The sequence below is a fragment of the Aphelocoma coerulescens genome, chromosome 7 (assembly GCF_041296385.1).
Source record: "Aphelocoma coerulescens isolate FSJ_1873_10779 chromosome 7, UR_Acoe_1.0, whole genome shotgun sequence".
Taxonomy (NCBI): domain Eukaryota; kingdom Metazoa; phylum Chordata; class Aves; order Passeriformes; family Corvidae; genus Aphelocoma; species Aphelocoma coerulescens.
The window spans coordinates 3,153,552-3,176,803 of record NC_091021.1 but is presented as its reverse complement, the minus strand read 5'-3'; the positions used below and the strand labels follow the sequence as shown (position 1 = coordinate 3,176,803).

Sequence of the window (23,252 nt, the reverse complement as noted above, 5' to 3'; positions counted from 1 at the left end):
AAATCCTGGTGGCTTTTATTGCTGTTTTCAGCAGGAGCTGAGGCAGGGCTGCTGAGGGTTGTGTTGAGTCTTTACAAACTGGTGTTAGAGGAAAGCTGCCGTGCTCAGTTTGGCTGCCGTAAACGGAGGGGAAAAGAGCCTTGCTTGATCTCAGAGAGGAAATCTGCACTCAAAAATAAACTGCTGCAGCCTTTCAAAACTTACCAAGCAAGACAAAAATGTAACTGCTGACGTTGACTTATGTCCTGTCCGTGGAAGGACACAATTTGATCCTATTCAGAACCTCTGTGTTTTAACAGTACAACTGTTTTCAAGGAGGTCTGAGAAAAGGATGTTACAGGATTTTATAGCAGACTTACAAACGTGCTGAGTCAGATGAGTAATGTTTGTTTATATACCTAGAAAACACTAATAAAACATTTATATCATTGGGATTCTTTCTTCCTTGGCTCAGCCTTCCTAGTTGGGAAGCTTTTGCTTTGCTTTTGGCAGAAGGAGGAAGACAAGGACAGAGGAAGGGGAAAAATCGCCCCCTTGTACTTACCAGTTAAATCCATCCCCCTTCAGAGATCAGTTTCCTTTTACATGCTCAATTTACTGTGCACCAGAGCAAAGTGTGAGCTGTCAGGCTCCTGTGGTGATAGACCTGGATCTAATCCTGCTCCTCCTGACATCAGTGGCACAGCTCGTGCTGCTTCCAGCAGGGGTGGGACATGCTCACGGTGCCTGGGCGGTTCAGCCCTTCGTGCCCGAGCTCAAAGCAGCCCCTGATGGGAGTGATGACAGCAGGGTTTAATACTTAATCCTGCTTCTGCTCAGAGTGAACTTAAAAAGTGTAAAAATTAAAATTATCTGACACCAGATTTCACCAGATTGAGTAACTCATGAGTAGCTCTGCAAATTGACCCTTGCCAGAGAAACCCTGACTCGGAGCTTTGTTTCAATCAGGGGATTGCTCCTTGTTTTGCAGAGCACTCAGATTGCAGAGATTAAAACGTTCCACAGGTGCTAAATATGAAGATAAATTACACAGAAAAGGATTAAATTTGTATTTTCTTTCTAAATGTTTCTAAATACTGGAGGAGAAATGTTTGCATTGTCACAGAAACTGCAGTAACATCTTTAGCACTGCTTTTTCCAAGTGTCAAACGCTGGTTTGAAAGAGGGCACAAATGAATGTTCACAATTGGAAGAGAGCTCCATTTTATTGAAGATAAGTAATAATTGAACAAAGTGTTTCATATTGACAGCATCATACTGTCATGTATCTTTTCAGAGACAAATGTACTTTACAGAGTAAGTGTCCTCACATGTCAATGTCTCAGAAAATGTGTTACATTTAGTGAAATAATGGGTCAAAAAAAAATCACTGTCATAAATGATGGCAGGCACTTTTTTACTGAAATACTGGTGGTTTTACATTCTTGACATGAATAATTGGATGTGTCATATGTGAAGCTACCTAGAAATAAAATAGAGGTCATAAAATGTAAAGACATGATAGGATGCATTTATAACAGCATAAACCAAGCTGGCATTTTAATGTCTTAAGCCAGCCCATTTGCTATCCTTGGCCATTGATCTTGGCTGGGAAAGTCGTATGCCGAATTTCAACCCATTTTGGAGGTAGAGCCTTATGATGAGAAAGTGATAGAATTTGGTTTTGTTAAAAGGATTCTCCTTTTCACTGTTACAATTACAGCCCAATAAGAGCACTGGAGGCTGGTTGTGGTGTGTCCTTACAAATCTTCCTCAGAAATGCTGTGTCCACCTTCCCAGCAGGTCACTTTCTGGTGTAACTTACCCTGAAAATTGTGATTGCAGGTCACACAGGAGAATGATTCTCAATAGACATGAGAGAGAGTTTAGTTTAGTGTTCCCTCCATGGGATGATTTGAGAGAGCAGTTTTTGGGAAAGATAGTACAGTTTGGGAATGTCTGTGCATTTATTGAATTCCTCTGAAAGCCTGGAAAAGGGTGGTTGGGAGAGGCATGGACTCCAAAGAGCAAGCTCAAAATCTCATTAATTTTGATTGGCTCTGTAGGTACTTTTAATTACCATGCTTGAACTGAGATTCAATATGGCACAGAAATAAAATAACTAATTATGACTACCTAAGTACTCACTGAAATGGTGCCACCCTGCCCCAATTTTTCCAACTAGAGCTGACATAGAACCCACATGCTTAAAAAAAAATTCCAAGAAAGGGGGTGAAAACATCCTGATTCCATAGGATTGCCAGCATGCATGCGTGGGGTGGTTTTTTGAAACACTTAAGTAGCAGAAGAATTGGCCACATCACATCTGCCTCGTGGCTATGGTTTGCTGCGTGTCTGGAAGTGAGGGCAGGCTGGGCACTGCTCTGCTCTTCCTGAGTTTTACTGGCAAAGTATGCAGGGAAAGAGGAATCTACCCACTACCTGTATTTCCTTTTAATTTCTGCACAGCCAATGGAATATCTGACTGGTGCATTTTTTGGCTGGTGTTTTAAATTAGTGCAGAGCCTGGGAATATTCATGGATGTCTTATGTAAGTGGAAATGTTTCATATCTTCTGTTTTCAATGCAGTTTTACTGAATTTGAATGAACCATTGCAGAATGTGGTTTTCAAAAAATAAGTCTCTAAAAATCTTTCCAATCTGTTAAGATAATGATATCAATATTGGTATGGCTAATTGAATCACCATTCCTGGAATAGGTGTGCTTCTAGATAAGTATCTGTCCATGTTTGTTGGAAACTCTTAGGAAACATCCAAACCTGGTGCAGTAGAATGAAGGCTGATTGATTGATTGATTGATTGATGGGACATCATTACCTCACCTGAATTTAAGGGAGAGGAATTGATTCTGCAGAGAAAAAGAGAACACTGAGGATAATTAGTCCTGTACTAACACAGGGAAAGGATGAGGGTTGGACTGGTGTCTTGAGTGAGGTTTAGAATCCAGTCTGCAAAATACTGAGCTACTGAGCAGCATTTCTCCTGTGGCATCATTTACTGAGAGCCTCTTGAGGCATCAAGAGTTGTGCAAGTGTCTAACCTGCTGTTCATACATGATCCCCTTTGTCGTTGGAACGAGGATACTCAGAGGTTGTGAGGCTTATAGCCATGAGGCTCTGTGCTCATAATGAGAAAAACCCTCAGACAGTGAATGCAGCTACAGATTTATTCTAATGTAGATAAACTTGTACCAAGGGTAGAAACATGAGCTTCCATGAAAAAACAGGGTGATACTCTACCCTTCATATCAACTTATTTTTTTGTGGAAAAAGAACATCTAGATAAATAGTTGCCCTTTCCAAAGAGAAGATAGCTGGTACAAGACGATCTTGCCGAAATTATGTCTCAGCTGGAAGGAAAGATGAGTTTATTTTATGTAGCACTGGGGGAAGGTTCTCAGCAATATTCAGTCAGTCAGTTACCAGAGTGGTAAATGAGATCTCAAGAGCCAGAGCTCATCAGTGTGCAGTGATAGGGAAGTGGGAAGGAGAGAGGCTGCATCAGGGCTGGGTGTTTGTGTTCCTGATGGAAAAGTGCAAATCATTTCCTTCCCTTCTGCTGCTGTCATGGTCCATCACTTTAGTCCATTTTCACCTTGCTAAGGGATGCTGAATGGGCCTTCCTGTTTTGGCACCTAATTAATCTCTCACAAGCCTGTTCTTGCAGCCTGGCTGCCTGAGATGGTCCAGATCTTTCATCAGTGCCTGACAAACAAAATACCTTTTTTTTTCCTTTACCTTCCTTCCTTTTCCTGTGTTCTTTCACCCCAGGCCCGGTCAAGCAGGTTGAAGACATTGTTCTCCCCCAGCCTTTGAAGAGGGCAGAGACACACCCTGTTATTACAGGAAAATATCCCCTTTCTTCCAATGGAACCACTCTCACACTGTGGTATGGAAAGCTGTCTGTGTTTTCAAAAACGCTGAGTGCCCACCAAAAAATGCAGCAGGATTTTGCTTCTCAGAAACTGTTCAGCTCAGAGCCTCTACAGTGGAACAGGCAAACAGGAAATCATTGGGCACCGTTAAAAAATGGCATACCTAGGCACACATAAAAGTGTAATATCTGAGATGGAAAAGGCATATTTTGTGGTGTAAAACATTGCCATGAGACTGTGAGACAAAAGAATTATGTTATTGAAGTTATTTTACTGTCGTATATCAAGTGATCGTGAATATCAGATACCTTGTGCACCGAGTTCCAACAGCCAAACACTTTATGTCTAGTTTAAAATGAGTCCTTGTGATAAAATAACACATGTAGGCTACATAACAGATAACACTGGGTGGTATAATGTATTACTTATAATAGAAAAACATAGATTCTGTAAAATGATGCCAGTGGAATCTAATATTTCTTTGAAATCTATTTCCTGGATAATATTTCTCGTCAGAAGCTGCTTATCTCCCTTCTGCTCTCCCTTTGTGGGGACAGGCATGGTGTTCAGCACAGGATATCATTCCAGTCTGGGAAATGGAGAGGCACTAAAACAGATCTGAGGAGTCCCTGTGTTAGATCCGTGCTCAAGGGAGTGTCCATCCAAACCTTGTAGCTCTCCTGGCCTGCACCTCACTGCAGACACTGCTCTCCTGTGTTGGTGATAAAGAACCTGCAAGAGCTCTGAGAGCCTTCTGGGGACATATAGGCAGGGAAAAAAATGGAAGAAAAATCACATCTTTAATTCCCCCCTGCTGACAGCTTCCTTAATAAATATTGTAAGAAATTTCTCTGTTAAGAGCCACCCAGTAATCTAATTTGCAAGCCCCAGTGATATATTCAGCAGCCAGCTCAGGGGAGGTGTGTTTCTACTGTCAGAATCACATGAGCAAGGAATAAAATTCTGAGCTGTCGCTGAAAGCTGCAGTAATTTATGATGAGTTGTTGGCTTTTACTTTTTCATACTATTTTTGACTCAGCTGAACAAAGAGGATAAAACTGCTACTGAGTTTACATTGATTCGTTTTTTCCACAGTATGCTCCCATATCCGTGTGTTTTCACAGGATATAACAATACAAATACTGCACATTTACATTTTACGTATATCTAAAGAAATCATGGATTGATATCCTTGAATAATAATGAGCAATGGATCCTGGATCATTTCAATTGTCCCCCCTATTGACATGCTCCTGAAGGAGTTAAGCCTTTGCCAGTCTGCTGAGTTTAAGTAATCCCAGATTTGTCTGTTACCTTCTGTGTTGTCTGGATGAGGCATCCTTGGGCTCTTCCCTCTCCTCGGTAATGAATATTCTGCTCTGGTATGTACATAGAAGGCAAAGCAAAACCCAGAAAGCTTCCATGAGATTACAGCTGTACAGCCATGGTCAGGCTGTTTGGTGAGAGAACTGATTCTCCACAGCAGTGTCATTGTGGTTGTGTCCAGTTTCCTACAATGGGAAAAGCTTCCTGTCTTGAGGTCCATCTATATCAGATCCGTCCCCTCAGCTGAGAAGGACCAGTAGTGTTCTCAGAAATTAACTCATTCAAAGAAAACAAAGCAAAGAGGTGAGAAGGCCAACCCAGAAGCTCTCCAGTGGTACTCCACAGCTGCTCATCTGGGAGAAGGTGTAGTGGCTGGCTGTCCTCAGCCTTGAAAGAACTTTCAGAACCACTTCACAGGTAATTCCATCTGAGCTGTTGTCACTTCATGATGAACACCTCGACTGTTGGAGTGAACCTCTGTTCCCTCACCTCTGCTTTAAGAATTTGGAGCTTACAATGGCCAGTGCTGTGGTTCATCCATAGCCAGAGACCTCTCCTTCAGTGAAGAGGGTTTTGGGTATCCACAGGGACAAGAGTTCACCCTCAGTGAAGAGCTCCCAGGCATCACTTGCTTTCTCTAAGCCTTTTCACAGAGCTTGAGAGGAAAACCAGGTTGCCAGCACTCACTGGCTTTCTTTAGGGTGCACGTGGGCACAGTCCAATAGATCTCTCAGACCCTTTGAAAAGAAGGAATTTGATATCCTTAAAAAGGAAATGGTATCCTACCTTTTCATCCACGTTCCCTTTTAGTTCTGCATCAACAAGGTTTTTGAGGATGCACCCAGGGAACACAAAGTTGTGCTTTCATTGTTGCTGCTTAGGATTCAGTCTTTTAAAACTCACCTCTCATTTCTTTGTACCTTCCTGCTCCAGCTTTCGTTACTGGGAAGCAAACAGCAATGGGTTGGGTTTTGTAACTGTCTCCGTGGTGCAGTGCTCGCATGAGGAACCACTGTCAATGTTCATTTTTCTAGAGAGTAGCTGGGGAGATGCATGAAATGTGTTCTTCATTTACCTTAAAGTTGTCTGTTGTTCATATTGCCCTGCGTGGCGGGTGCTGCATTCCTGTTCTCTTCTGCAGTGAGAGGTGCAGATACACCCTGCGTGGCCACAAGGAGTCAGTCAACAGCATCGAGTTCCTGCCCTTCTCCAGCACCGCGCTCACCAGCTCTGCTGACAAGACCTTGTCTCTCTGGGATGTCAGAATGGTAAGCAGGCTTTGCCTTGGTCTTCCTTGAATTCAGGCAAATAGTGACGTCTGGGGCATGAGGAGAATGAAACCCAGTGTGAAATCAGAACAGAAAGTAAGGGTGATGTGGCAGTAAAATATTCACTAACACAATGTGTTAATTCACTAACATTGACCAAAAATGACACCGTATAGCACTTCCTCCAGAAGGGATCTTCCCTCCTCCTGAACTCTGCTGATTCCTCAGGGAATATGTGTTATTTTCTCCGTAATAAATCACTGTAGGTAGTGACAGAAATTCTGCGTCTCTTCCTTTGCTGTTCTCTACCTTTTTTCTTTGGAATGGGTAAAAATGCATTGAGTACACTGGAGAGTGTATTTGTCCCTGCTGCTTTGCACACCAAATATGCAAATCCTCTTCGAGTAGAATGTGAGAACAAGGCAAGAGGAATTTTTTTCCTCTGTCATCAGAAAATCTAATCATTATTGCTGTTTCTCTGGTATGGAGCAACTTTAGAAGTTCTCAAATTGTTCCTTCAGTTGGTGTTACAGCCACTCTGCATTTCTCAGGCAGTGTAAAGGTACAAGACTCCAGCCTCGAGTGAAGGAAGAGGGCTGTATTCATGGAAGGGATTTGAGAGGAAGCAGGCAGAGCTATTGCTGTGGATTAAATGGTGTTGTCATCAGAGATATACAAACACAGGGTCGGAAAAACTGCCATGGAAATGACGGTGGAGTACTTGAGATGCTCATTAGGCAATTTCTATTTATGGATCATAGAAACAGACTTAACAGAAGGTCATATAATAATAATAATAATAATAATAATAATAATAATAATAATAATAATAATAATAATATAATAATAATCCTGGTCAGAAAGCACAATGAGTTAAAATGAAACTAGTCAAGACTCATTATCCCTAAATGCATTGGTTTGCAGGAATATTTGATACCCAAATATGAATAATTCAAAAAGAGGGGAAAAAGTATTGAAATACAAACAAAAGTGAAATGCTTAATGGAAAAATAGATTTCTGCTTTGTTTTGTTTTCAATAAATCCTGCAAGGAACTTTATCTTGCAAATATCTCGGTAATCTCCTGCTCATAGTAAATTAACAGAGTCATCAAGGAGTTTTCCTTTGACAAACATAAGGAAAAAGCCTCTATATTTTCTCACCAATATTGTTATTCAAGTTTGAGTAATTTTGCTGAGATAGGAAAGACCTTTTGTGAAAAGAAAATGTTGTATATGGCATTTTGTTGTGTATTTATGCTGTTGAATTTTTTCCATGTTCAGTGGGAAATCTTGCAGATTTGGGATAAATGCCCACAGTGAAACATCACTTGAGGTGGTGAAATCCCTGTGAAGATTCCACCTCCCTCTAAATGCTGAATGATATTAAATGTTCCCTCCAGAAAGAAGATGAATTATTTGGTCCCATTAATTGGGAATAGAGTATTTTCTCACCTCTGTGAGATCAATTAGCATTAAGGAGTACATTTAAGATACTTTTAATGAAACATGAAAACCACGCTCAGGTTTGTTTTCTCATAAATCAGATTCCTATTGCTAATCACATCTTGCTCTTCAATCATTAAGTGCAGTCAGCTCTTTATTATTAAGGATAATGGATACAGAGAACTGTAAGTCAGAGCAGTGTAAGTTGAATGGACAATGAGCTCTGCATTTGGGGCAGGATGGGACATAAATCTTTGTAATTACTAAGCCTGAACTCTAATGCAGCCTGCAGACTTTGGAAATGCAGGGCATTACTTTTTCCTCTTTTTTTTTTTCCTGGGTAACAGAAAGTGAGATCCATCCAGTGGTTAAAAAAAAAATCTGCATCATAATGACTCTTATTTTAAACCTAAGATACGTTCCCTATAGGAAAATGAGACCAGAGAAAGATGAATTGCACTTGTGGCTCTTTCCAAACACTGAGGGAGAATGACGGGTTTGGTGTTGGATTTGGGCAGGAACCACGCTCGTGCTGTGCCAGATATGCAGGAGATCAGATGTGGAGACCCAGGCTGCAGTTCACTGCTGGGAATTTCTTGCCAGTGAAGCTGATGGCTCTGGTGCCAAGATAAGCTGCAGAATTTATTCCTCTTTGTGCCAGTTTCATAGAAAGGCAAGCATGTTCTGGCTTTTCACCAGAACATTTCCTTGCCAACACATCAGGGAAAGCATCTCCACTGTGAATTGCAAGGTGTGTCCAGTGATGAATGTGAGAGGTGCAAAAGAGCCCGTGCCCCCCTGAGTACAAGTTCCCCTGCCTGGGTTAATTCCTCCCACGATGAGGGACCTGCCACTCCTCTGCATCTCCCACAGCCTCAGGAGCCATTGCTTGGGGCTGCTCACATCTGTCTCAACACCATTTGAGCCAGGCTGAACCTCTGCTCTTTTTTCAGACAGATGAGATACCAAATATTTATACACTTAAATAATTAAATAGAAGGGGGGAAAGAAAGACTCACATTTTTCATTCTACATGTTTGAAACATATTGATTTAGTAACTATCTCATCTGCTTTCTGACTTTTGAAATGTCAGGTTCTATAACTGGATATTTCATTTTTGAAAATGTTGTGGAGAGACTGCAATTTAAAAGGCAGCTTCCAGTAGTAATGCCCTGAGAATTGTGTCCAGCAAGGATTTGGGAAGAATTCTGTGTGTCCTTAACGGGACAGGCCCATTCACGTCAGTGACCCTGTTCTTGTGAACAAAGTTCAGCACACACAGAGCTCTGTAAAAAGTCACAGTCATACAATGCTCTTTTTCTATTCAATTTTGTGAAATAACAAGCATTTGAGATAGTGTTTGATAATTCTTGTCCATTTTGGTCTCTACTGCTCACTGATATTCAAATTAGTATTTCAGTTATCTGGGATATGTTTCTTTATGCAGAGCAGCTCAGTGATTTAAGTTAAGACCTGTTTTTTCTGCATTCCTTTTGCAGAAGATTGTTGCATAACACAAATAAAAGGACCCCATTCCCACCCCACTATCAAACTAATACCTCTGACATTCAGGCAGGAAGGCATCAAGATGTCAACGTTTTCATATTTGGGTCAAAGATGACTTGAGCAGGGGTAAAGCAGCGCAGCAGAACAGTGACCAGATGCCAGTTCTGGCTCTGCACATCACATTGTGTCCTTGTCAGTAATTTGTGGGCTGAACAGCAGAATCAAAAGTTAGAAGCTCCTTGATGAATAATGCAGGCACCAATCTCGTAGGAAAAAGGGAAAAAACAGAATGAAATTGCCCAAAATCCTGCCTGAACAGCAGCAAGAGGCTCCCAGTGATAACCTGGCTCTGGCCATTTTCCTCCTCAGAGACTCCCACAGTTTCCCGTGCTCCAGGGCGAGAGAGGGCAGTGGGAATGCAGGCAGAGCCTCCTTTCAGGCTCCTGCAGGGAGATCTGTGCATGGCTCTGGAGAAACTGGATCTCTCAGCCCCTGGGAATGGTTCCTGAGTGTGGGGCACCACACTCCATACAGCAGGGCAGGCTGGGGCTCTAGGGCTGCACCACACCCGGAGGAATTCATTAGGAAGAAGCAGTCAGGGAAAAGAGGGAGAGGCTGCTGGGGGCTTCTGTAGGGCAGCATTTTGTCTTCAAATGTGGCATTGGATAAAAGAGGTTCTCAGACACAGCCCTTTTTAGAGCAGTAGTTGCTAATAAATTGCAGCTTCTGTGCTCCAGCATCTGCTTATCAAGGTCTGCTAATGGCTCTTGAACATTAGCTGAGTTTGATAGAGTTCCCACACATTTAGGTCTGTGGGAAACAGCAGGGAAACCCAAATGGATGTCCCACCTGGTAGGTGAAGCAGCAACACTCAGCAAGCCCAGCACCACATTCTGAGAGTGTTAAATCGAGGTTCTGCCTGCTCTGTTCTCCTTGGCTTTTCATGATCCGCCCCACAGAGGTCCCAAAATGATCCATCTGTGCATCCAAAGAAATAGCAGAGTAAACCCCAAGAATTTGGAGGTGGGCATTTGCATTTTTGCCTTTGTAAAAGCTCTGGCTGAAGGCATGTGGGTCATTTGAGGACAATGGCCATTTCTAAGGGCTTTGCACTCCATGTCCTAACAGAGAATAAATAAATCCATGCACAGGGCAGTTTCTGAGCTGTTGGCTGAGGTTTCCAGCTGTGCTGCAGCATTTTAATGATGAGCACTTGGCTGCCTGTGTGTTTCATATGGATGTAGAATAATTACAAGGATGCTGATCTAAGCTGCAGCCTTGCAATTTTCTCCTTCACAATACAGCCCATCCTCTCCCACCCTGTGATGCCTTCAGCCTGGGACAGCCGTGCTGTGGTTCCTGTTGTAGCTCAAAGCTGCTTAACTTCTGGTTAAATTCAGGGAAATTGTTCCAAATTTATCATTTCCTTAGATAACCTTTTTTATTTATTTTCTTCTAATGAGATTATCTTTTAGACCACTTATTTTCCAGTGTTTATCACTATTGAGTAATTTTTAAATTAGTAATTCCCTGACATACCTCACTGTAGTTTTGTTCCTTCCCGTGAAATATAAATTAGCTTGTAGATGTTTTGTTTTTCAATATGGATTTTGTCAGAACCTTTTTGTCAGTAGACTTAAGGCACATGGGAACACTCAGATCTCTGCAAGGATTCTGCCTGTCTGTGGTGGGGGGTTCTGTGCCTGTGTCCCTTTGGAATGGGCATTCATGAAGCAAATTCAGGAAAAATGACAGAGTATTTAAGGATCAGGTGTGTAAGAAAAGCACTGAGCAGCCAAAAGGGAGTGATTCTGAAAATCAGTCTGGTTGTCTTTATACTTTTTGGCCTATTCCAGTTGATTTTTCCCCAAGTTAAACACCTTAACACAAAATTATCAGTCAGAATCTCCTCAGAGTATTGGATTTGTCAGTTTTATTTGAACTCTTTTGAACTCCTGAGGAATGAATTCATGAGCTGAGTGGATAGACAGGATGGGTCATTTAAAAAACATCTGACAGGCAGTTTAAGGTCCAAATCAATCCTCTTCAAAAGTAGGTCAAAGATTGAAGTTGTCAGTACTGGAGACAAAGAGCTCTTCCATGCAAATCTCCCAGTGCAATTGAGTTATTTTGCTGTAAATAAGGGATGTGCAAGGATAAGTCCAGTTCCTGGCATGAAGTGTAACAAATTCTGTGTTCCTGATTCTGTGCATTTGTAAATTATGGGTTCATATTTTAAAACTCCCTGTCTAAACATGAAAAGGAATTTGAGTCACAGTGAAATATGAAATCAAGAACAAATAGTTGTGAATACAGATTATGTTTTCTCCCAGAAGTAGTATCACAAAAGTAAAACTTTAAAAGGTTTATGTTAAATCTGTTTGGGACACTTTCCTAGAGAGTTACTGCCAGTTTTTTCAAAACCAGAAATATGGCTGAGGAAAAAAGTCAAGATCTCTTTCTAATAATGAAAAATAATTGGGGGAAAAAAGCTTGATTTGGTCACTGTAGTTCTTAAAAATGCTACATTCAGACTTTGTATCAAAACAACTTCAGTAAAAAAGGCAGATTGAAATAAAATATTTCAAATAATGAACACAGAAGTGCACCCTGGGTCAGTTGACTCAGATGCAAGCAAGAAAATATCTGATGTTCTTGTTTTGTTGTGGGTTTTTCTTCTTCCTGAGAGTTAGGAAAACCACTGTGCTTCAAACTCTGTGGCTGCTGTCCCCAGGATCACCCTCAGACTGGAACTATGCCTTTCCTTTGGAAAAGTTCCTCCTTTGTCTTGTCTTCAAAATCAAACCATTAAATCAACAGTTTAACAAACTGTATCATCAGCTGATCCCACAGGCTTTCTCCCCCTGTTCAACTAGGTTTAAATTAGACTAAACCTTTTAGATCAGGTTGTTCTGCAGAGCTCAACAGTTGGACTTGATGATCATGAAGGTCTTTTCCAGCCTAAATGATTCCATGATTCTAAAGCTCCAGGTGAATTAGTGGCCCTTAAAAGGTTATAAGTGTTTTATTAAGCTGTTCCTATTCACTGATATGCCCAGTCCTGTTCAGTGGATGTCAGAGTCCTTTTGCCAGTGGGAATTCAGCCCATTAACGAGTTGTCTTCCTCTGTCTTGTCCCAACAACATAGAAAAGCTACATTTTTAATTTCAAGGGGAAGTCTTTGAGAAGACAGGACAGTTCTTGTGTTAAAGATTAAATCACCAGCTTGACTTGCAATCATGTGAAATGTATAAATGGCAATGAGGTCAGATTAAAGTAACGCCTTCCATCATGATATTCACAGTCACTTAAGCTGCTGCTGGAGAGTCACAGAATCTGCTGAGATGGAAGGGACCCATGAGGACCATCCAGTCCAACTCCTGGCTCTGCCAACACCAGCCCCAGCAATCCCACCCTGTCCCTGAGAGCATTGTCCAAACACTCCTAGAGCTCTGGCAGCCTTGGGGCTGTGACCATTCCCTGGCGAGCCAGTTCCAAGAGCCCCAGGATCCTCTGCAGCTGGATGCTTTCCTTCCTGTGCAGTCCTGGTTTCCCTGGGGGCTCTGCAGGAGTTTCCTCCAAAGTTTGCACCCTCCAGACCAGGCTCCTTGCAGTCCAGCCCAGCCTGGCGTTAACTTACTGGTGTCTTGGCTCCTTCCTCACGTCACTGCCTTTCCCTGGGCTGGAGCAGCCCTGTGATCCATCCCTAGCAAGGCATAGCCATGCCTGTCTTGGAATCCCTGTTTGCTGCCCTGCTCCCAAAGCTCCCAGCACACGGATTGCCTCCTCTGCTGCAGCCCTGCAGGGCTCAGTGCCTTTCACCAAAGCTGCTGCTGTGGTTCAAGGCTCCCTTTCATCCCTGTGCTGTTTCCCTCGATCTCCAGAATAGATGATGGGGAGGTGTTCCCAGCAGTCAGCCAGAGGGTTGCTGCTGGGCAAGGAACTGTGGAGTGATGGAGCCATGTGATCCACGTGTCTGTAATGACAAATGAGGGACACCTGCATTCCAGGCAGCAGGCCCTGCATTTCCCACTGCACTGGCAGCTCCCTGTGATGGGTCACTGGCACTGACAGGTCGCAAACTTCGAAGGGAAGGGCGGGCGGAGGGAAGCAGTGGAGGGAAGGGGGGCACACTTCACCACCCATTGAGGCAGATATCATCTGTTTTCACTTGCTGCTTGTTTTAGAGTATCAGTAGTAATCAGAGAGCTATAAATGGATAAATCTAACATACTGGAAGTCTGGCCATGGGTTCCAGTAAACACTGTGTGGATCCTGGCGCGAGGTCTCGGGGAATGCAGGATGAAATGAAAATGAGGGAAATGGAGTGAGGGAAGCAGGTTGTGCTCCTGCCTGGGCAGGGAGCAGATTGACCTGAATCTGAACTTCTTACCAGCTGCCTGTGTCCATCCATAATGTGTGGGCAGGATATACTGCAGTAAGGATGAATTTAATTTCTATGTCGCCAATGTCACTTTGAAACAAAATGGGAATAAAGTTCTTTCAAAGGCTTTGGGAAAGGCCTGGCTGCAGAATAACATTTGCATTGACTTCTTGGTCCTAAAACTCTAATTAAATTATTGATTATGAAGCTGGCTGATTTCTTAATAGTTCCTAATGTAACAATTAAACCAAAGTAAGTAATTAAAAATGAAAAGATTGGTCCACAAGTACGATCTTGAAAAGGTCATTTTCAACTTAATCGCCTTTTTTAAAGAGGCAGGAATAAAACAAATGAGTCATTAGCAAAAAAGCAATTTGGTGTGTGCATGTGTGTAATAATGTTTCTACCAGATGACCACTGACCACACAATACCTAAATTAATTTAAAATAATGGCTAAATTTACTTAGTTGGTATTATATTAACACATCTCTTCCAGACCAGGCCTCTGGTGTGTGAAGTGCAGTAGAAGATAGAGAGCATGTTTCTATTCTGGACAGCTGAGAGCCCAGGGCAGAAGCCAGAAACTTCAGCCAAAGAGCACAGAATTTCACTGGAAATATTATGTTAATGTTTAATATCATAAACAATGCTTTGTACTACAGTGAGCATTTATTTTTATAATTATTTTTATAGGCATGAGAAGTAAGGGTTTAGAAGCCAGTCAGGTTGGTCCATGGATGTTTACAGGTGTGAACAGTGGCAGGGAGGGCAGCACGAAGGTGTTTGCCAGAAAAATTTCAAAAGACCACTTAACACTGTTGCTTTGGGTAGTGATTGTTGTGCTGGCTGCAGTTGGATTCTGCTTCAACACATCTGCTCTAAACCAAATCCCCTTCTTGATGAGGCAGTGGGGGGGAAATTCCTGTGCAGTTCAGGTTGTAAGAGAAATAGATAAATCTGTTAGTCTGTGAAGTTAAAGGCCATGGTGACTGTGGCTTCACATTCTCAAGAAGAGTTATTAAAACCCAAACAAACTCCAAACCTTACAAATCAATTTCCTTTCTTCTAACAATAATGTGAAGTAAGTAAGATATTTTCAATGACTAGGTTTTCATTTTGGTAAAAACTGAATCAAAGTATTGGTGATGACTCGATGTGTTTGTATAGATTATTCCCTTCTATAACTGCTTGTGGATACATTTATTCCCACTCTGGCTCCCCACAGCCTTATGGGGTGGCTGCTTTGGACTTCACGTCCTTTTCGTAAGAGCAACAAGATACTGCCTGGGAAATGGCTTGAACTGAGAAGCAGGCAGACCTTTGGGTTGACTTCAGCTGTGTTGTGTTCAGACAAATGGAATTTCAGACCTTGTAAGGTATTTGCATAAAAATATTTTCTTGTTGCTTCAAGAAAGCTTAAGTAGCCAGTTTTGTCATGTGCAGAATAGCTGTAGGCCCTGGTTTTGAAGGAAAAGCTGTAGGCTGCCAAACTGGTTTTGGGTAGAGCACCCCATGCAGCGCTGATGGATGGTGAAGGTTTGCAGTGGGAATTCACACTTCAAACGTTGCCCTTAGGATGGAATTTTTGTGGTGCATATTTAATGTACAGGGAACTGCCAGGCACTCACAGGTGTTCAACAGTTCTGTGCTCCAACACCCTGCAGGCAACAGCACGGGGAGGTGTTCACATGCTATGGTCCAAGGCCAAAATGCAGCCCTTTGATTACAGCTGAATTCATCTGCCCCATTTAGAAGCATGCTTAGTAGTTGAGGATATTTTATGTTAAGGGGCAGCCTGGTTGGTCTATTAAAATACTGATAGGGAATCTGGGAGGTGCTTTGTGTCTTCCTCACAATCCCAGGGATTTGCATGTGAGTGGAAGGCATAGCACCTCACCATATCACTTCACCTCTCTTCCATCTCTCCTGTCACCCTTGGACTGCAGTGTTGGGCATGAGAAAAGCACATTAAAAAGGGAGTCCTGCCTTATTGGTATGCTGTAATAACAACCTGCAGATCATGGAATATGCTGAGTTGGAAGGGACCTCCAAGGATCATCATGATGTTTCAACTGATATGCTAAAATACAGCACGTTCAGTTCTCTCTTTCTGGAGTCTTTTTCTCCACTCGTGTTTTTTGGGGTTGTTCTGTAGAAAGGATTAATTTGATGCAAATGAGAGACAGACCTGGTTGCTAAAATGGTGGAGGTGGGATGAAGAATATGACAGATGTCCTGAGAAGGAGCTTCAGGTATTGAACAGTATCAATGTGGATTGGAAGACATTGGCATGGGCTGCAGGAGAGGAGACCCAACGAGGAGCATTTGTGTTGTACAGTTGTATTTAAAAGTGTTCCAGGAGACAATCCTGACAGGATTTCATATTGCCCCTAGAAATGGGAGCACATGTGGGTTTGCTGCCTTGCAGATGAGGTGATGTCATGGCATTGAAACTGTGAGGTTGTCAGAGCTAGAAGTGACTCTGGAGAGCTGTCCCTTCTGGTATCCTGAGAGCCCCGAGTGTGCCTCCCTCAGCAGCAAAGAATCCTAATGCTAATTGGATGCTGAAATTTATGTGAGCAATGGAAAGACATCTGTCTCCATCACTGGGCCCATCTGGAATTTCCCATCAAGGAGACAATGTTCCAGTCAGAGGTGTGACTTGCTGTGTCATTGCAGTTGACAGCCAGGTTTTCTTGCATGGTGACATTTGCCAGGCTCTTCAGCTGAGGACAGGCTTCTCCTCTGAGTACCCTGGGATTGCTCACAGAATTTCTTCTGCGTGTTTTCGCCTCCTGTGTGTACTGGCATCTCCTTGATTTTCTTGGAACAATTAGACATACCTCAAAGACACACATTTATCAAGGCAGTCAGCATGCAATTGCTCATCCCTGCCGTAAATTCCAGTGTCCCACACCATCCCATGACAAATCCAACTGTGAGTGCACTAATCCCCTCTCAAATGTTATATTTGGATGGTTTGTGTCCTGCTTTCCTGGCAGGCTGAGGTCTGTGAGCTTCTTTTCAGGAGAGCAGTCCCAGAGCCCCTCTTGATTGCAGGGTGATTTCAGACCTAGAGTAGAAAAATATCTTCAGCAGCAGCGTCATTGTCTCTCAAGTTCAGATTCCTGGCAGTGGTTCACTGTGGCACTACTGAAATGAATTGTTTTAGGACTCAAAGTGTCCTGGCACCAACACAGGCAGAATGAGGAGCTGCCAAAAAGGTACCACCAGTTGATCCCCTGGGAACTGGCTGTTCCCACTCTGCTCAGCGGGGTTTTCAGGACAGAAAGGAATTACCGGTAAAGACTGGTTTTACAGTTTATTTAGCTTCTCATTTTCTCTAAAAATAAATATGTGATTATTGCATTCCTGTTTTCCCTCTTCTGTGGCTCAAGCCCAGCTTCTCTGCCTCCAAGTGGGTTTCAGGCCAGTGTTTTGCAAATGATAGTATTTTACATGCCAGTCCCTTACTCAGCTGATTGTTTCTTTCCCCTCAGAAAACGTTTTATTGAGAAGCAATAATCTTTCAGAAATAAGACATCTCACTCATATTGGAAGCACTGGGACAAAGCTGGTAGGCAGGAAGCAGAATTCAGCAATGTGACAAAGCCTGTGTGTATGATCTTCCCCTGCTGGTGACAATGGTCCAGCATCAATGGCCCAATTCTGCACTGAGAGCAAACCACAGGAAAGGAGGTTACTCAGTGGTGGATGTTGATACAGCTGTGCCAAGGCCTACTTCTGATTTAAATCTCTCCTGGTTTATATGAGATTTGTGCAAAAGCAACAAAGAGTTGCTTGAGGAAAAAAGTTATGGAAGTGCAGGAGTGGTCAGGACGTGTGCCAAAGCTGTCCCACTTCCCAGCTCCATCCAGTAGTGCCATGCAACTGGTTTTACTGGTTCAGATGGAAAGTTGAGTTTGAAACTCACTGCATTTGGAAATGCAGGTAGAATTTATTTGACCCAGTAAAAGTACAAATAAGTGTCAGTTTTATTTGTATGAGTGTAATTGGAGTTTATAAAAAGTCAGGTTCATAGAAAATGGGATAGACAATGCAAGATACTGTGAGGGAAAAATGTTAAGCGGTTTTATTCTGGGAAAAAATGTGTAACATATTTGAATAATTTTGGTTTAGGGGCAGATTTTTTGGTGAAATTGGGTCCGTCTAAAACCTGTCTTTCTCTAATCTAGCAAATGGAGTTTGCAAGAGCTATGAATTTACAGAGTATTCATTTTCATTTTTTTTTAAATCCAAGAAGTACTCTTTTTCTGGAGGAAAATGCACATAATGCTTTTAATTTAGACCCTGGTGTTTCCAGGGGAGTGTGACTTGCTGTAAATAACTGCTGAACACTCACCTGCAAAAGTGTGTGTCTAGGAGTATGGGGCTGCACACCTTTTCTAGAGATATTTTGCTCCCCAGAAACACTTACAAGTAGTCAAGAGTAAATATGTGTATTAAATCTAAAACAATAAAGACATTACGTGGCACTGATGATAAGTAAGAAGGCAGTAAATTGTGTGTACTGGTGTAATGTTCAGAAATGGGCTGGGTTTGTGGGGACAGCCCCCATCTGCTGTCTGACTTACCACTTTTGAGAGTTTGGTTATTAAACAAATTAATGGAGCAATTTACATTTCTTACTCACTCAACATTTGCAAGAGGATTGCATTCCCTAATTAGCATGTAAGGAAATGGATAATAAAGCTTTCCCCAAAAAATACGCATTGCCAGTTTTCACTCCTTATTCCAAATTTTCTCATTTTTTAACCTGCCAAAATGAAATAAATGTCTACTGGGGATATGAAAAAAATAATTCTTTCTTCTTTAACTTCCTCTTAATTAACTTTTAATGTATGCTGTTACTCAGGGATCATTCCTTAATACTAAATGTGTCTGAAACAGAAAAGACAGATTTAAATTATTTAGATAAACATCTGCTGAACACAGGGGCATAAAAAGCATTCAGAAAAACAGTGGCTTTCTGCCAGCATCCACAGACAAAAAAAAAAAAAAAAAAAAAAAAAAAAAAAAAAAAAAAAAAATTGTTTTCCATTTCTGTAAATCTTCCTCCCTTGTGTATATGAGCTTAGAGGAAATGATCAATTCTTTAGGTGCAGGTAACATGGATTGCAAATGGTGCTTATATTATATATATATATAAAATATAAACTTTCTGAATAGTACCAAACTGCTCTATGAGCATCACCAAAGTTTCAGAGATGGAGGACATCTTTCTGGTATAAAAGTCAATATTTTGACTTGTTCTGGAGCAGCCCTCTTTTCCTTAATTTAAGACCAGGAAAGGAAAGAGTTCCATGGTTCCTGCCTACCTGACTATATAAAGTTAATCCATACTGGTGTTAAATAACTCTATTTAGATAAATTGGTTCTGTCTTTAGCAATTTAGAACAATCTTCATAAGTAATGTGCAGTAAGAAGGTATTAAAATAATTGCCTGCTATTTATTTTTAGCAATATTCAGCTTCAAAAATGGCCTAATAAAAAGAAATATTTAGTGGCAATCTCAAGATTTCCAATAGTTGAATCAATACAGTAAACACAATATAGTTTTCCAAATAATTATAGAGGCTAAGGATATGTTACAGACCTAAACACAAAATCACTCTTAACATTGTTTGAAAATTATCTGATGGAAGAGAATTTAATCATAAAAACCTGATTGACCCAATTATTTCTGTGGAAACATCTTTATTTGCAAGCTTCTCTCACATTCAGGGTAGCATCCCAGTGGAAATTTTCTCCATGCCCTGGGGGGAGCAGGGAGGGTTCAGTGCAGGTGCCCAGGAAGGATTTCTGGGGTGGGCAGAGCTCAGAGCTCAGAGTGTGCAGTGCCTGGCAAAGCAGCTGCTCTGCTGCCAAGGGCCTGGGCAGCCCAGTGATGGCTGACTGGTTCTGTCAACAATTTTATCCTAGAATAGCTGTAGAAACAGAGCTTGGATCCCATATCTTGTATTAGGTGTATGAACTGTGTCACCCGGGCACTTGCGACCCCCCATGAGCTGTGTCCTGCCATCTGCAAGATTGGGATGATTGGATTAGCAAGAAAAGTCAATAGGTTTAAAACTTCCTGTGTATCAATTCTTGGAGGAAACCTGTGTTCTGCAAAACCAGGCTGTAGTATCTACAGAATTTTGGATATTCCCCTTTGACAATTTTGATCTGTTTTTCAGTTTCTAACAATATACTTAAGTCTTAGCTTACTAATATTTTAGAACAGAAAATTGCTTTGATTCAGTAAGCCTAAACTTTCCAAAAGGTGTTTTTCAGCACTGCTGGTATTATTTTACCAGATTTGTGTCAACTGATTTATTTAAACTGACCTGTTCCTATGCCAGGTTTATTGTTAGCAGAGGTCTATTTCCCACATTGTCAATACTTGTTGACAACACTTCTGTTAATAACAGGACACAAATTAAATCATGAGAGAAAGATGAAATGTGAGTAAAATCAGAGCTGGGTGCTGGGTGCTCAGGACTGTTCCCAGCTCTGGAGTAACCATGTGTTCTGGTTTCTTCTGCCTGCACCTGTAGTGGCCCTCATAAAATTCCTGCCCTGGTGAGAAGTGTCCCACAAGCGAGGGGTGCCCCATTTCATGCCAGAAGTTTCTCCTTATTGCATGGATCCTACTGTGCCAAATCTTTTGAGAGGGATGTGGGATGGAACAGGAGGGAAGATGACAGTGTAGAGTAGATAAATCATGTTATACTTCCCTCCCAGATAACTATGGATGGTGTAGGTTAAGAGGGAGAAAGATGATAGAAAGATAAAATGAAGGATAAATGAAAAATAAGTAGTAAAGATGGATGTGAAAGCAAAGTAAGCAGTGGTGTCAAGAGAAAAACAGGGCATAAAAGAGCTTAAGGAAAGGAAACAGCTAGCAGAAAATTGGGATATATTATATATTTTTGGTATCTGTTTTCTGCTCAGAAGCTTCTACCAAATAAAAGGCTGTATAATAGTGATTGATTTGTAATCTCTGGTGTCATTGCCCTCGCTTCCCCCAAAGCCTTCTGGAGGCTGGCTGTTGAAAAGTATGAATTGCAGCAAAGAAATGGTTCCTGGCAAAAAGAGGGATTGGTAATCAATTCCCTTCCTGCCAGGCAGGGCTGCTCCCTCCCATCACATTTGCTGCGTGGTATCCTGTCTGCAAAAAGCCGCCAGCCATGGTGCCCAGGGAGGACACAGGGATACCAGGATGGAAAATCAATCATTCCCATTGCTGCTGGAGCCCACCAGGGAATGCTGACGACAGACAGCATATCTTGAGTTCAGTAACTCAGTTGTTTTTTCAGGATTAACCAAAAATTGGGTGGCTTTTCGGGACTCAGTGCTGCCCCTGGACTGGTGGTCCCTGAGGGGACAGTGTCCACCTGGAGACTGTGTTGGCAGCAGGAGTTGCAGCTGGACTGCCCAGGGCACATGCTTGGGGTGAGCTCCTGTGCCACTGGAGAACTCCCAAGGGTTTCTCTCCTTTTTGTGTGCCCAAGGCACTGGGCAGGCAGCATTTTGAGGGGAAACATGGAGTGTCTGCTTAGGAGCAGGACCAGCAGAGGCTGCTGGTCCCGAGGGAGGGCAGGACTGGAGGACGTGTCACAGCAGTTGTATCCTCAGGGAGCAGAGGAAGGAACAGAGCCCCAGACTGAAATCCCAAAGGAGAACAGCTTTAGGACAACATGCCAGAGCACCTGCAGCAAAGAGGGAGCGCATTCCCAGGTGTGAGCTCCTCCCTCCTCTTCTGGGGCCAAGGAACCAGGAGAGGGCCTTCAGCAAGAGCTGAGGAAGAGGAGGTGAAGGCATTGGGTAGGAGGGCTGTCCTTTTACCCTGCTGTGATGTTCCAAGGTGGGATACAGGTGTTCAGCAGGTGTCCATGGAACCTGGCCATGAGGTAGGTCGGGAGGCTGGGGATGAGCCCATCCCACTGCCACCTACCTTGGCAAAGGTCCTCTCAGCTGGGGATACAGAGGGAATAAATAAAAATGCAAAAAAGGAATTACTAAAACTGTCCCTTGATAACCAAATGGTTGATCATAAATTGGAGTGTCTATGCAAATGAAGTAAATAATTAAAAACTCCAAGAACAGCACTGACTAGGTGGTTGATGGCTGGCAATTATAAACGCTGAATTTTTAATATGCATACATCTAAGGAGCCAGTAAAAATTAGCTTCTAGACTAATGGACTTGCCTTTCTTCCAAGGCAGAATTTTAATGAGAGCATTATTTATAGCAGAGACCAAGAACAAGCATTTTCTTGCTTAGTTTCATTTCTTCTTTGCTGGCACTTTATTCATTAACCTCTGAACTTCTCTGGAGAAGAATAATACCCTACACAGTGGAGGGCAAAGATCACCTTGACCCCCTGAAATTAGTCACGGGTCAGGTATTGTTAAGAGAGTTACGTCTTCTAACAAATAATATTCATATTGGTGATATGTCCTCATTTCCTGCTGGTTTCTGGGTCATTTATCTGCAGTTCAGTTCACTGAAGAGAAAATGAACAGAATATGGTGTCTCGTAGCACAGAGCTTCTTGTGCCATCTTGTCTTGTACCATGCAACACCATGAGATTTTAGAATTTGATATGAAAATTTACAGAACTGGAATGCAATTTACAGGTCGTGTGCATTTTTAAAGGGCTTTATGTGCTTTCCTTTTGAGCTTCTTTCTGTTAAATATTTTTGTTATGTTAAATTTTTTCTAATTTAAGAAAAAAGACTTGTCTGTCTTTCAGTAATCAGGAAAGCTCTGACTTAAATTGAATAAGTATAAAACCAATAAAATTAATGAAAGAGCTTTACTTCTCAGATCAGGAGAAAACTGTGTGTGCTGACCCTAGTGATGAGGGAGACAAGAAAGGAGAATGAGCAAAAATGAAAATAGTATGTTTGGGGGTTGTAATCAAACCCAAATGAAAACATTTTATCAAAGAAGGCACTTGTCATTTAAAAAAGATAATTTTTTGCCTTTGCCTTCTGAAAAGACAACGTTTAGGTTGTACTTCATTCTTTGCTAATCAAAATCATGTGTTGAAAATGTTCATCTGCAAAGCACATGTAAATAGTCCAAGAATGGAGCTGAGTGCTCACTGTGTGAGGGATGGAATGAAACCTGGGGTTGCCTTGCCCTGCCCTGCTTGAATGCAGTGTCAGGGTTCCTCCCACAGCTTTCAGCCACATATGCCAGTGGACTTCCTTTGCTCCACATTGCAAAATGGGCACCGATTCCACTGTCATTGGAGAGTCAGACTTCAAGAGAGGCTTAACCTGTTCAGGCTGTAAATGCTGTTGAAGTAGTGCTTTTTATTTATGACAATTCTTGTAACAGTGTTCTTGAACTTGGATGTTCAAATGACTGAACCCAGAGAAGATCTCTGCATAAGAAGTACCATTTAATTTGGAAGATGCCTGACCATTGCTAT

General features: G+C 42.1%; 1 protein-coding gene across 8 annotated transcripts in view; it reads left to right on the top strand.

The window, feature by feature from the left end:
* SPAG16 (sperm associated antigen 16) overlaps positions 1–23,252 on the top strand; it is a 381,268-nt gene that overhangs the window by 226,241 nt on the left and 131,775 nt on the right. For 7 of the 8 annotated variants that reach the window (XM_069021764.1, XM_069021765.1, XM_069021767.1 and 4 more), the window contains one exon: positions 6,342–6,468. In XM_069021764.1, coding sequence (XP_068877865.1) covers positions 6,342–6,468 — 127 coding nt within the window. Of the gene's footprint in view, positions 1–3,770; positions 3,829–6,341; positions 6,469–23,252 lie in introns of those variants that run through there. The other variant, XM_069021773.1, reaches the window with a different exon arrangement.